General features: G+C 47.4%; 1 protein-coding gene across 6 annotated transcripts in view; it reads right to left on the bottom strand.

Annotated features, from left to right (window-relative positions):
* The window catches only part of TDP2 (tyrosyl-DNA phosphodiesterase 2), a 39,011-nt gene that overhangs the window by 7,566 nt on the left and 17,309 nt on the right, over positions 1 to 14,136 (bottom strand). For all 6 annotated transcript variants that reach the window (XM_078786753.1, XM_068130827.2, XM_078786752.1 and 3 more), the window contains one exon: positions 3,947 to 4,455. In XM_078786753.1, coding sequence (XP_078642879.1) covers positions 3,947 to 4,455 — 509 coding nt within the window. The remainder of the gene's footprint in view (positions 1 to 3,946; positions 4,456 to 14,136) is intronic.

Genomic DNA, 14,136 nt, shown 5'->3' with positions numbered 1-14,136 from the left:
CATAGCAAGATTTAATAAGGGATGAGAAAACTAACGTGAGCGCAAAAGTCCAGGCCAGCTGGTGGACATCAATTTGGATGCTGGTGTGAGGAGCATGGTGGGCAAAGCCGGGATGCCAAAATAAAGATAAGTGTATGCAGGGCCTTATTAAAATTCCAATCTCTAATTTTTGTCACTAAGGATATCCAAAGCTGTTATATCTAGATGTAATTGTTGTCATGTCATCTTTCTCGATGGCTGTTGTTACCTCCACCAGTGAAGGTGTTGTGACCTCTGTTGGTTTGTCTGTCTGGCTGTCAGAAGGATAACTCAAAACGTTATGGACCGATTTGGACAAAACTTGGTGGACAGGTTTGGTGTGCAACAATGACGAATTGATTCGATTTTGGTGAAGATCCGGATACGATATAATTTTTAAGTGATTCTTCACAATTGAGAGATAGGGCTAAAAACAACATGCATTTTAAGGCCATGTTCCCTGCTAGAGCGGGGGTTAGCCTTGCGGTCCCCATGACAATCTTCTCCATTTTGCCCTATTTTCTGCATCTCTCCTTGTTAACCCCCTTGCCCGCATTTCGTCTTCCACCATCTTTAGCCAAGTCTTTCTCGGCCTTCCCCGTCCTCTACTTCCTTCTACATTAACTTCCATCACTCTTCTCAACCAGTCACTTTCATCCTTCCTCAATACATAACCAAACCATCTCAACCTGTTCCTCTTCACAGCATCAATCACAGGCAATATTCCCATCATCTTTCGCAATTCATCATTTGTCTTCCTCTCTCTCAACGATACTCCGCACATCCATCGAACCATTCGCATTTCCACCCTTTCCAGCCTTCGTTGCTGCTCTACGTTCATTACCCATGTCTCGCTCCCATAAATCATAACACTTCTCACACATGCAGCATACACCTTTCCCTTCAGCTTCAGCGACACTCTCCTCCTCATCAGCACGCCACTCAGTTCCCGAAACTTCTTCCATGCACATCTCACTCGAGCAACCGTTGCCGAGTCTGATCCACCTTCTCCATTCAGCATGTCTCCGAGGTAGCAAAATGTTTTCACACCTTCCAGCTTCACGCCATCTCCAAGATCCAACTCAACATTTCCTCCATCTGCAGCTCCCTCTGTGCACACCTTACATTTGAATGCAGCTGCCACACTGGTTAATGACCCTCTCAAACCACTACATTTTTGATGAACCCACTCAGCACACATTGTACATTGAATGGAGTTCACTCCGACACCCTTCCTGCACACAGCACACGGCCACTTCCCAGTTCTTTCCACCTCACCACATGCTTTACCACTTGCCATCATGATCACCTTTGTCTTTCCGATATTCACCTTCAGACCTTTTGTCTCCATACATTCCTTCCACTTGTTCATCTTTTCCTTCAGTCCATCCATACTTTCCACAATCAACACCAGATCATCTGCATACAACAACTCCCACGGTAAACCCTCCTTTACGGTCTGAGCCAGCACCTCCATCACAGCTACAAATAGTAGTGGACTTAGTACCGACCCCTGATGCACTCCCACCTTCACCTCAAACTCACCACTGTTCCCGTCCTTCGTCCTTACAGCTGTGCGTGCTCTTTTGTACATTGCCATCACTACTCTGATCAACCATTCCTCCACTCCTAACTTCCTCAATGCCCATGTCAATACTTTGCGTGGAACCCTATCGAATGCTTTCTCCAGATCAACAAACCCCAAAAAAAACAACTTCTTCCTCTTATCCATGTACTTCTCCTGCAACTGCCTCACAATGAAAAGCGCATCTGTCGTTCCTCTTCCTGGCATAAATCCAAACTGCATTTCGTCGATCTTCACTTTCTTCCTTATCCTCCTCTCCAACACCCTTTCCAATACCTTCATTCCATGCTCCAATAACTTTATCGCTCGGTACGAGCCACACTCCAGAGGGTCACCTTTCCCCTTGTATAGAGGGACGAGGGTACTCAGTTCCCAATCCACTGGAATGCGGCCTTCTTTCACCACCAGATTACAGATCTCTGTCATTCTCTTCACACCCCAACTTCCTGCTGCCTTCAACATATCTCCCACAACTCCTGTCGGCCCTCCCACTTTTCCACTCTTCATTGCTTTTATCGCTTCCTCAACTTCCTTCTCAGTTATCTTCTCTGCCGGTCCTAAAACTGGGTTACTCTCTATGTTGCCATCCCATTCATTCTCTGTATTCAACAGCATTTCCATATATCTTTTCCATCTTCCTTTAATTCCATCTGGGTCGACAACGATTTGTCCCACTTCATCCTTCAAGCAACTCACCCCCATCACATCACACCTCTCTTTCGCTATGTGCTTTGCAATCCTGAATACTGCTTTCTGACCCTCTTCCGAATCCAAGCGTTCTCCGAACATTTTCCTACATGCCTCCTGCGCCTTTGCTACCTCTTTCTTTGCAGCCTTCCTGGCTGCCTTATAACTTTCATGCTCTGCTGTTTCTGCTCCCGTACCCTTCGCCTTCTGCCACTCTTTGAACTTCTTCCTCTTCTCGTCAATCCTCTTTCCAACCTCAACATCCCACCACCATGTTTCCGAGTGCCTCGGTGGTCCTTTTGTCCATCCACATACCTCACCAACGGCTCCCAACAGACTAGCTTTCATTGACATCCAACCACTTTCAAGCTCAACCACATCATCCTCTACCCTACTCAGCCTCTCTTTTAATGCCTCCCTTACTGTCACCTCTTTCAACCTCCACACCTTCATTCTCGGTTGGTACTTCACCCGCCGAGCTCTCCTCGCACCTTTCACCCTTATGTCACAGACAACCAAGTGGTGCTGTGAAACAGCCTCCTCCCCCGGGATCACCTTTGTGTCCCGGAGGTGCCCCCTATCTCGCCGACGCACCATCAGGTAGTCAACGGTTGTCGTCGACCCACCTGACGTGTATGTAACAAGCTTATTGTCCTCTTTCTGGAACTGAGTATTACAAATCAACAAATCAGCTCCATCAGCAAACTCCAAAATCCTTTCACCTTCTCCATTTCTCACACCATATCCGTAACCCCCATGAACTCCCTCAAAACCATCCATACTCCTTCCCACATGTCCATTCAGGTCTCCTCCTACCACTACAACTTACTCATCTTTCACGTTTTCCATCAGCTTCTCTATCGCACACCAGAACTTGTCCTTCTCTTCATCGCTTCGACCAACCTGCGGAGCATATCCCGAGATGACGTTCACCAAGAGCTTTCCAATCATCATTTTCACCATCAACAACCTATCACTCACTCTAGTCACACTCACCACACTGTCTACAAACTCCTCAGAAAACAGGACACCAACACCATTCACGCCCTCCAGGCACCCTTGCCACACAAACTTGTATTTCTGTCCCTGCCTACCCTTCACCATTCTCACACCACTTCCCTTCCATCTCGTCTCTTGCACACAACATATGTCCACTCTTCTTCTGACCAATACTTCCACCACTTCTCCTGATCTCCCTGTCATTGTCCCCACATTCCATGTCCCAAACCTAGATAGGGCTAAAAACGATATATAAAATTTGATAATTCAAAATATTTGCACGATATTTCAAAAAATGGACAGATTTGGCCAAAACTTGGTGGACGAGTTGGTTAGATAACATGAACAAGCCGATTAGATTTTGGTCCAGGTCTGAATCGAGATCCGACATATCAGTGGGATACCAAATGTAAATTGTTCAGAGTGGCAGAGGTATGCGCTCTACCATGTGCCGTCCTAGTTTGTGCAAATCAAACTGCACTCGACAGTTACCAAATTGATAACTCTAAAATATGTACTCTTCACTGTACCACCAAAAACCTGTAAATATTGCTTGAGGTGCTCGTGGACCACAAAAAGCAAATGGTGGGAATGATGCATTCGATTGTAATGGTGAACATCGAGAATGTGAGGAAGCAAGTAAATCTTATTACTCACAGGGCAATGGTGTTGCAGACAGCTCTCGCCCTTTGTGGCAGACACTCTAGGTCCAGACCATCAATGTTCCAGCTCAGCATTGTTATTCCACCACCAGCAACATCTGGTTCATTATTTGCACCCATTGTTCCTAATCCTGAGTGAGTATTCTCTGTTGAAGCTTCAAACTGCCCCTTACCATGGTCTTCTGCATCTCCTGGAATTGTAATCTCTTCTATATCACTTTGTTCCTCATCTGAAACCAAGTCGATGACAATCGGTGTGGCACCTTCACTCTTTGGCTCCTGTTCAATCTGGTCTTCTGCAAATTCTTCTTCATCACTCTGCCCAATTGTAACCGTTATTGTTGCTTCCTCCACTCCAACTCCCAAGTTTTCTTGCATTCTCTCATGATTCATCTCTTCAATGTGCTTTGATGAAGAGGTCTCTCCTACAATTTTCACCGCAGGTTTTTGTTTACTTGCTCTTGCAGATCCTACTGCAATTTCAAAATACGAATCCAAGGCTTTCTGCAAATGCATGTAGAGGACAGGGGAAAGGAGAGGAGGGGTAGGGTGGAATTATTATGAAGATGGGTAACTGGTAGGAAGAGCAATACAAGGAAATACAAGGAAGTCATGACGTAGACAAAAGCCTGTCAGAGGTATGCGGGTTGGTCTGTTTGACATTGAGAATTGAACACAAAGCTCATTCATCTGGTATTTCAGCTTCAAGTCCAATATACCGTGTTGCTTTATCCAATGTCTAATACTCCAGGAGCCTTAAGTTGTTCAAGTCTAAATGCAGGATGACCAACTTGATGCTATTATATTGCATCAGTTTGAAGCACACCAACGCTGCTTGGCAATGGCAGCACAAGGCCGGTGCACATGGCTTTCCTTGATGGGAGTGAGCTTCAAAGACAGATAAACCAGCAGTGGGTAGTGGTTCTTCAGCTACTGAGAATGTTGTGTTTAGTCAGCGAATGAGAGTGAGTCTTATCAGACCACACTGGCATGGGTTCAGCAGGTTTGCTTTGGTCGAGTATCCACGGATTACTTGACTATTGTAATGCTACTCAGTAAAGTCTTTCTGATTTGGCCGCGTTCTATGAGGTGGTTTCCGGTCATACTGCAGTCAAATGTACGCTGGTGAAAAGTGACAAAATGAAACAGACCAGGTCACTAAAGCAATCAAATTTGACTCTTTGATGAGAATGGTTATTAAAAAAATTATAAACAAGAAAAGAAACAAATGCCCAATGGGTGAGACTAAAGAATATCTGTTGTGTGTGCGAAAACCAAACTCAAGCAACTCATCTATATATAAAACACAGTTTGTGTGTGTGTGTGTGTGTGTGTGTGTGTGTGTGTGTGTGTGTGTGTGTGTGTAATGTTACTGATAGACTCCTAAACGGAGAGGCTTATGTGCTTGATATTTGACATAGACATGGCCATTGAGCGTGGGACGAACATGGCCGAACTCAAAATATTTGACGATCCATATTTTTTATTCATATTTACCTCAGCGCATTTCAGCGCACGGAATCAACGGAATCAGAGCAGGTGGGCGCTGATTCACTCAGAGCGATCACGTGATGACGCTATGAACGCTATGACGCTATGAACGATATGACGCTATGAACGATATGACGCTATGACCGCTATGACCGCTATGAAACGCTATGAAAAAAAAAATCGCTATGACGCTATGAAACGCTATGACGCTATGAACGATATGACGCTATGAAAAAAAAAAAATCGCTCGCTTTGCCAAGGGGCTCGCTCCCCCCCGTTCCCCTCCCCTCCCCCTCCCCTCCCCCGCCCGGCAATGCCGGGTACTTCTGCTAGTTTTTTTTATAACAGCTGGTTATATGCATTTCATGTGACAAACTTGTAAACTACTGTCGTGTGATTCCCCTCGGTAAAGAGCAGAAAATCAAGGATAGCAATCGAGCGTTAATGGAGGCGTTCAATTAAATAGCGGATTTTATATCTACACACGGGAGGAAGAAAGAAGAAGAGGCCGGAGCTTACCTGTCGCGTTCGACAGCAGTTCAAAAGCCTGCAGGAAATAAACTCAAATGGGAATAAGGGTTAAAATGTACAAATAAAATAATGAAAGGATTTATCTATCTATAATTCCAGTAATCTCTGTGTGTATGTTTGTTTGTACGTTTGTTTGTTTGTTTGTTTGTATGTCTGTGACCGCTGTTTCTCGACAACTACCGGTCCGATATACTTGAAACTTGCCAGGTATATTGCTGGGGACCCGAGGATGTGCCTTTTCAAGGTTTCATATTAATCGGACAATTACTTACCGAGCTATGTCCAAAAAACGATTCAACCAATCAGAGAGCAGCGAGCTATCGCGTGTGCCGAACGTGGCGGACACACTCTGCCTCGGATGGCACATTTGAGAGCGTATTCATTTATTTCACGTTGGCAAACTATGTTGCCGCTATGTTGGCGTTAAACTATGTTTTACAACTAATTAAAACTAATTTGCGATTCTTTCGCTTTCCTGCGCATTTGTGCACGCTATGGCGATTTCTTTACCAAACTCCGCTAGTCGTTAGCTTTGGACCAAACCATTTCATGTAAATAGAGGGGGGGGATTGTCACCGTACTCGCAAGCCGTTAGCTTTGGACCAAACCATTGCATGTAAATAGAGGGGGGGGGGGGGGGGGATATACTTTTAGATATATATATAGTACGGGCATGCCCTAGTCTATCTATAATTCCAGCAATCTCTGTGTGTGTGTGTGTGTGTGTGTGTGTGTGTGTGTGTGTGTGTGTGTGTGTGTGTGTGTGTGTGTGTGTGTGTCTGTGTGTGTGTTTGTTTGTCTGTGACCGCTGTTTCTCGACAACCACGGGTCCGATATACTTTAAACTTGCCAGGTATATTGCTGGGGACCCGAGGATGTGCCTTTTCAAGGTTTCATATTAATCGGACAAGGAGTTACCGAGCTATGTCCAAAAAACGATTCAACCAATCAGAGAGCAGCGAGCTATCACGTGTGCCGAACGTGCCGAACAGACTCTGCCTCGGACGGCACATTTGAGAGCGTATTCATTTATTTCACGTTGGCAAACTATGTTGGCGTTAAACTATGTTTTAAAACTAATTAAAACTAATTTGCGATTCTTTCGCTTTCCTGCACGTTTGTGCACGCTATGGCGATTTCTTTACCAAACTCCGCAAGCCGTTCGCTTTGGACCAAACCATTTCATGTAAATAGAGGGGGGGGATTGTCACCGTACTCGCAAGCCGTTCGCTTTGGACCAAACCATTTCATGTAAATAGAGGGGGGGGATATAATTTTAGATATAGATATAGTACGGGCATGCCCTAGTCTATCTATAATTCCAGTAATCTCTGTGTGTCTGTGTGTCTGTGTGTTTGTTTGTTTGTCTGTGACCGCTGTTTCTCGACAACCACGGGTCCGATATACTTGAAACTTGCCAGGTATATTGCTGGGGACCCGAGGATGTGCCTTTTCAAGGTTTCATATTAATCGGAGAAGTAGTTACCGAGCTATGTCCAAAAAACGATTCAACCAATCAGAGAGCAGCGAGCTATCACGTGTGCCGAACGTGCCGAACAGACTCTGCCTCGGACGGCACATTTGAGAGCGTATTCATTTATTTCACGTTGGCAAACTATGTTGCCGCTATGTTGGCGTTAAACTATGTTTTAAAACTAATTAAAACTAATTTGCGATTCTTTCGCTTTCCTGCGCGTTTGTGCACGCTATGGCGATTTCTTTACCAAACTCCGCAAGCCGTTCGCTTTGGACCAAACCATTTCATGTAAATAGAGGGGGGGGGGGGGATTGTCACCGTACTCGCAAGCCGTTCGCTTTGGACCAAACCATTTCATGTAAATAGAGGGGGGGGATTGTCACCGTACTCGCAAGCCGTTCGCTTTGGACCAAACCATTTCATGTAAATAGAGGGGGGGGGATATAATTTTAGATATATATATAGTACGGGCATGCCCTAGTTTTATACAATGCCGGTAACAAAGAAAATCGCGACGGTGAAACTAAATGTCCTAAATGAAGCGCTCCCTCACCAGACTTCGAACACGGACGAAGGGAAAATAAATGAAAAGGAATGGGTGTATGTGTGTACTTAGCTCCGACTCGATTGGTTGCCCCGCCAGGAACCCCCAAAGACCGTCCCGAGGCCTTGGCGTCGTTGCGCGGGAAACGCGCTCGTTGGCACGAAGCAGGCCTCACCGGGCGACTCGCTCGCCCCTGGCTTGTCACGCTCTAGTGGCAAGCCGCGCTTGTACGCTCGTCGCTCGCACGGAGAACCCAGCTCTTCGTCCGCGCTCTTCCTCCTTACGTCCAAACAAACAGGGGAACGAGGAGACGATGCCGGCACACACTGCTTGCACCGAGGTCCAGAACATCAAGCAGGCACAAAAGCGAGAAGGTCCAAAACAAGAGAGCGTCCACAGAAAGACAGGGTCCAGCGCAAGAGGGCAGAGAGAGAAGAGAGGAAAATGCCGGTTTCTCTTCACCTTTTATCGATCGTGTCATGACGTCATCTGCCTCTCTCTACCAATGCCCGCAGGCCACCACTACTGTGTTTCGCTCTCCACCTATCACACGCGGTCCGCACTTTGACGTCATCGGCGTGCCCTGCCAATCAGCGTGATGCCCCTATGCGCCTTTCTCTTCACCAATCACTCAGCCGCTTCTTGCCTTCTTACGTCATTGGCCATGCTCTTCCAATTGGTCGACTCCCGCCCAATAGTGAGTCCTTCTGGGCGTGGCTCCCGGCCTGCCTGTGCTATGTGTGTTCAACCAGGCGGGGTAATTGGTGGTAGTGTTTGATCTGGGTTTCCGGTTAGTTTTATTGTCATTTATTAATTAGTGTACTAATGGGCCTGACTAGTGTCTGTGTGGAGTGCCATAAGGGACAATGGATAAATCACAAGGTCTCACGCACAGGGGAATTAACATAATCCCTACACTAGTTAACATGCCCCATTCCTCGTAACAGGGACAAATATACAAGCTTAATCCAAACACATGGTCTACACAGGTCCCTGACTTATGCACATCAAAGTGGTTCTTTCTACCCACGATCATCGGAGCACCTATCTATACAGATCTACCCGACTCTATATATCACTACCCCACCGACATAACACAGCCTCCCTCCTGGAACCGTAGCCCCTGCAAGGTTCACCGCAGGCGCTACCCTCCCAGTCTTAACACTTACTGTCTCACACTTACTTAGCCTATGAAATAAATCAGGAGGATTGTGTGAAGTGAGCCAAAGCTACCTACCTATTCTCCTTAACATGCTACCCCCTCAAACAACAATGCAAATATGTACAATATTTAGAAGTTCGTGCTCCTGGGGAGGAAGAGAAAAACAACACGTAAAAAACCTATCTTAACCACAAAACTTATCCAAACTTGCAAAAATTTCAAAAACTCCATAAACCTTTATACAACCCCTTCCTACAGACCGCGTCCCCTGGTGGATGCCACAAGACTCAACGTTACCTGCAGGGACATCCCAATGCACCCCAAATTTCCAAGGGCCCTGTCCTGGTGTTACAGGTGAGTGACATGGCTCGGTGGATTTCGCCCCCATAATTCATTCAACACAAACCCATAACCACTCATACACATTCCAAAAGTCATCAAAACACAAAACCATTACAAGCATGTATTTCACCCCCCTGCAGGACCATGGCATAGATGTCATACACATGTGTGTGCGTTTCTACTAGGCAGCGGGGAGGTACCGTCCAAGCAAGATGGTGGGGGCGCTTCAGGCTGTGGTGCCCGCAGTCCCAAAACAAGTCGCCCGACTTACAACTTCTTCGCCCCCACCCCCCTTTTACCTCTTAGCCCTGTGACAGCCAAACAGCTCCTTACGCTGTCGTCCCACCGGAGGGGGTCTCCACACACCAGGCTCCGTCGCCTCAGGCTTCCTTACAGCCTCACGGGTAGCCGGGAGTCTCTCACCCCTGGGCGCCCAAACACACCCCCACCACCGACGGGCTCCAATTTCCAGACACCACTGGCTGCCAGGGATAATTACTGCAGAGGGGGACCGCAGTCATCGCTCCTCCAGAGCTTGATCCATACCTGTGGACACACACACACCTTCCCCACCCACAAAATCCACAAAAACATTTCCTCCCCCTTTTGTTTTCCTTTCGCTGCCATTCAATCCTCAACTACATGTTTCCATAGAAGATGTTACAAAATAATGTTTTCAAAAGTTGCTGCCATGGCCTGCTTCAATTATGTGAAATCCCCGTTCACATTTACATCACATTTCCTAACACAATCATCACCACTCATTCACAGTTCATTTCCAAACTCACAACCACATGAAAACACAACACCTCTACAAATAAAAAAACGCCACCCACAAGACACGGTGTGGCACACATTCCATCCCCTCACCAGCCATGCCATCAATCTCACCCACCCCCTACTCCAAATTACATGTCCCAATTTAAAAAGCAAGCCCTGAACCCTGGGACAGTACACCTCAAAGTCTTACCTCACCTCTGATGTGCAGGTAGTTGCAGGTTGGTCGGGTCCAAGAGTGCCATCCACCACACAGAATCCCAAAATTTATCCCATTGGGCCTGTCAAATTTCACCAAATTTATCCTTTTGTCCCACTGTATTGGCAGGTATGTGGATCCGCCTCCAACGGTGATCTGTACTAAACTACTACATTTGGCTGCGACAGCTCCGCACCTCTACCATGTAAGGGCCATCGGGACAAGCTGAGTAGTGTCTGTGTGCAGTGCCATAAGGGACAACGGATAAATCACAAGGTCTCACGCACAGGGGAATTAACATAATCATTACACTAGTTAACACGCCCCATTCCTCGTAACAGGGACAAATATATAAGCTTAATCCGAACACACGGTCTACACAGGTCCCTGACTTATGTACATCGAAGTGGTTCTTTCTACCCACGATCATCGGAGTTCCTACCGATACAGATCTACCTGACTCTATATATCACTCCACCCCACCAACATAACACTACCAACACAATGATCAACAATTATACGCAGCTTGGACCACGTATGCACCTTTGCCCGAAATTTGCCCCCCACCCCACACCTTCTTTCTGTGAGGAGCAGAGCTTCCTGTGCAATCTTGCTGAGAGGAGCAAGCTTCCTGTGCGATCTTGCTGAGAGGAGCAGGCTTCCTGTGCAATCTTGCTGAGAGGAGCAAGCTTCCTGTGCAATCTTGCCGAGAGGAGCGGAGCTTCCTGTACAATCTTGCTGAGAGGAGCAAGCTTCCTGTGCGATCTTGCTGAGAGGAGCAAGCTTCCTGTGCGATCTTACTGCGAGGAGCAAGCTTCCTGTGCGATCTTGCTGAGAGGAGCAAGCTTCCTGTGCGATCTTGCTGAGAGGAGCAAGCTTCCTGTGCGATCTTGCTGAGAGGAGCAAGCTTCCTGTGCGATCTTGCTGAGAGGAGCAAGCTTCCTGTGCGATCTTGCTGAGAGGAGCAAGCTTCCTGTGCGATCTTGCTGAGAGGAGCAAGCTTCCTGTGCGATCTTGCTGAGAGGAGCAAGCTTCCTGTGCGATCTTGCTGAGAGGAGCAAGCTTCCTGTGCGATCTTGCTGAGAGGAGGAAGCTTCCTGTGCGATCTTGCTGAGAGGAGCAAGCTTCCTGTGCGATCTTGCTGAGAGGAGCAAGCTTCCTGTGCGATCTTGCTGAGAGGAGCAAGCTTCCTGTGCGATCTTGCTGAGAGGAGCAAGCTTCCTGTGCGATCTTGCTGAGAGGAGCAAGCTTCCTGTGCGATCTTGCTGAGAGGAGCAAGCTTCCTGTGCGATCTTGCTGAGAGGAGCAAGCTTCCTGTGCGATCTTGCTGAGAGGAGCAAGCTTCCTGTGCGATCTTGCTGAGAGGAGCAAGCTTCCTGTGCGATCTTGCTGAGAGGAGCAAGCTTCCTGTGCGATCTTGCTGAGAGGAGCAAGCTTCCTGTGCGATCTTGCTGAGAGGAGCAAGCTTCCTGTGCGATCTTGCTGAGGAGCAAGCTTCCTGTGCGATCTTGCTGAGAGGAGCAAGCTTCCTGTGTGATCTTGCTGAGAGGAGCAAGCTTCCTGTGCAATCTTGCTGAGAGGAGCAAGCTTCCTGTACAATCTTGCTGAGAGGAGCAAGCTTCCTGTGCGATCTTGCTGAGAGGAGCGGAGCCTCCTGTGCAATCTTGCTGAGAGGAGCAAGCTTCCTGTGCAATCTTGCTGAGAGGAGCAAGCTTCCTGTGCAATCTTGCTGAGGAGCAAGCTTCCTGTGCAATCCTGCTGAGAGGAGCAAGCTTCCTGGGCAATCTTGCTGAGAGGAGCAAGCTTCCTGGGCAATCTTGCTGAGAGGAGCAAGCTTCCTGTGCAATCTTGCTGAGAGGAGCAAGCTTCCTGTGCAATCTTGCTGAGAGGAGCAAGCTTCCTGTGCAATCTTGCTGAGAGGAGCAAGCTTCCTGTGCAATCGTGCTGAGTGGAGCAAGCTTCCTGTGCAATCGTGCTGAGTGGAGCAAGCTTCCTGTGCGATCTTGCTGAGGAGTGGAGCAAGCTTCCTGTGCAATCATGCTGAGTGGAGCAAGCTTCCTGTGCGATCTTGCTGAGAGGAGTGGAGCTTCCTGTACAATCTTGCTGAGAGGAGCAAGCTTCCTGTGCAATCTTGCTGAGAGGAGCAAGCTTCCTGTGCGATCTTGCTGAGAGGAACAAGCTTCCTGTGCGATCTTGCTGAGAGGAGCAAGCTTCCTGTGCGATCTTGCTGAGAGGAGCAAGCTTCCTGTGCGATCTTGCTGAGAGGAGCAAGCTTCCTGTGCGATCTTGCTGAGAGGAACAAGCTTCCTGTGCAATCTAACAAAGTAAACTGCTAACCCTAACCCTAACCCTAACAACTCTTAAATACAAAGAAAACGAAAAAGAAATATTCCTTGTCACAGCACACTGCCTGCGACCAGGTGTTGTCATTCCTCCCCTCTTCCTCCATCTTGCCGATGCAATTTCACCATTCCATCACCACTCTGTTTGTGAAGGTATTTGCCATACTCCTTCACGACCTCTTTCAACCTTTCTCTTTTTACTCTACCCTGCTTTCACCAAAATAAAAATGAGTCCCACCTAACCTCATTTGAGTGAATACCCAGAAAGTGTTCACGGTTTTGTTTTAAAATGTTTAAACTTCCTTCTCCCGTGTTGCATACTCTCTTCTATTACAACTCTCTTCTTCCTTTTCAAAAGGCTGTGTTCTGAAATCAAAATTCAAATCTCCCCCCTCACCTTCATAACTCCCCCCTCGCCCCTCCCCTTCAAAACTTCCTCCCTCACCCCTCCCCTTCAAAACTTCCCCCCTCACCCCTCCCCTTCAAAACTTCTCCCCTCGCTCTCCCCTTCAAAACTTCTCCCCTCGCTCTCCCCTTTTAAAACTTCCCCCCTCGCTCTCCCCTTAAAAACTCCCCCCTCACACCTCCACTTCAAAACTCCTCCCTCACCTGCCAGTAAAATTTCCTCAATGGTGTGGACCTCAAATATTCGGGGCCCTTCGCTCAAACCTGACTGATCTCTCTATGCAGGTTGCTTCTCACATACCAGACTTAATCTGCTCAACATAAACTTTCCTCTTTCAAGACCTCTGATTCCTTAGTATCTCTCCCCGGTTGTTACTCCCTCCTTCGGTATGATAGACCTGAGCCTCGTCCTGGTGGCAGAGTTACACTGTACATAAAAAAAACTCTCTCACTCTCCGTGTACTGCTATTAAACCTCCCAAACCCCATGATTACCTCTGGCTACGGCTTCCCCTCCGCTTCCACCTCTTCTTTATGTGTTCTGTACTGTCCACCAAACAGTGATGACTCAATTTACATTTTGCTGACAACATGGACCAACTTCTATCCACTCATCCCAACTCTCTCTTCCTCATATGTGGCGATTTAAATTGTCATCATGCCAGCTGGCTGGGTGTGGGTACCTCTCACACCAGCCATGGCACCTCAGCAACGGACTGCGACTCATTGGGACTGACACAATGTCAATTTCCCGACCCCGATCTCAGTCAACGTGGTACATCATCTCTTCTTGACTTGGTTATGAGTAACTTCAATGCAAATGTCTGCTGTTCTTCTTCTGATCCAATCGGTTCATCTTATGATATACTTGTTAAAGTGGACTTCCTTCTGGCCGTTCTCAGAGAGACTCCTCAGC

This window comes from Myxine glutinosa, chromosome 11, assembly GCF_964187855.1.
Source record: "Myxine glutinosa chromosome 11, kmMyxGlut1.1, whole genome shotgun sequence".
Taxonomy (NCBI): Eukaryota; Metazoa; Chordata; class Myxini; order Myxiniformes; family Myxinidae; genus Myxine; species Myxine glutinosa.
Note: the sequence above shows the minus strand (reverse complement) of the source record. Positions and strands in the feature narration are given on the sequence as shown.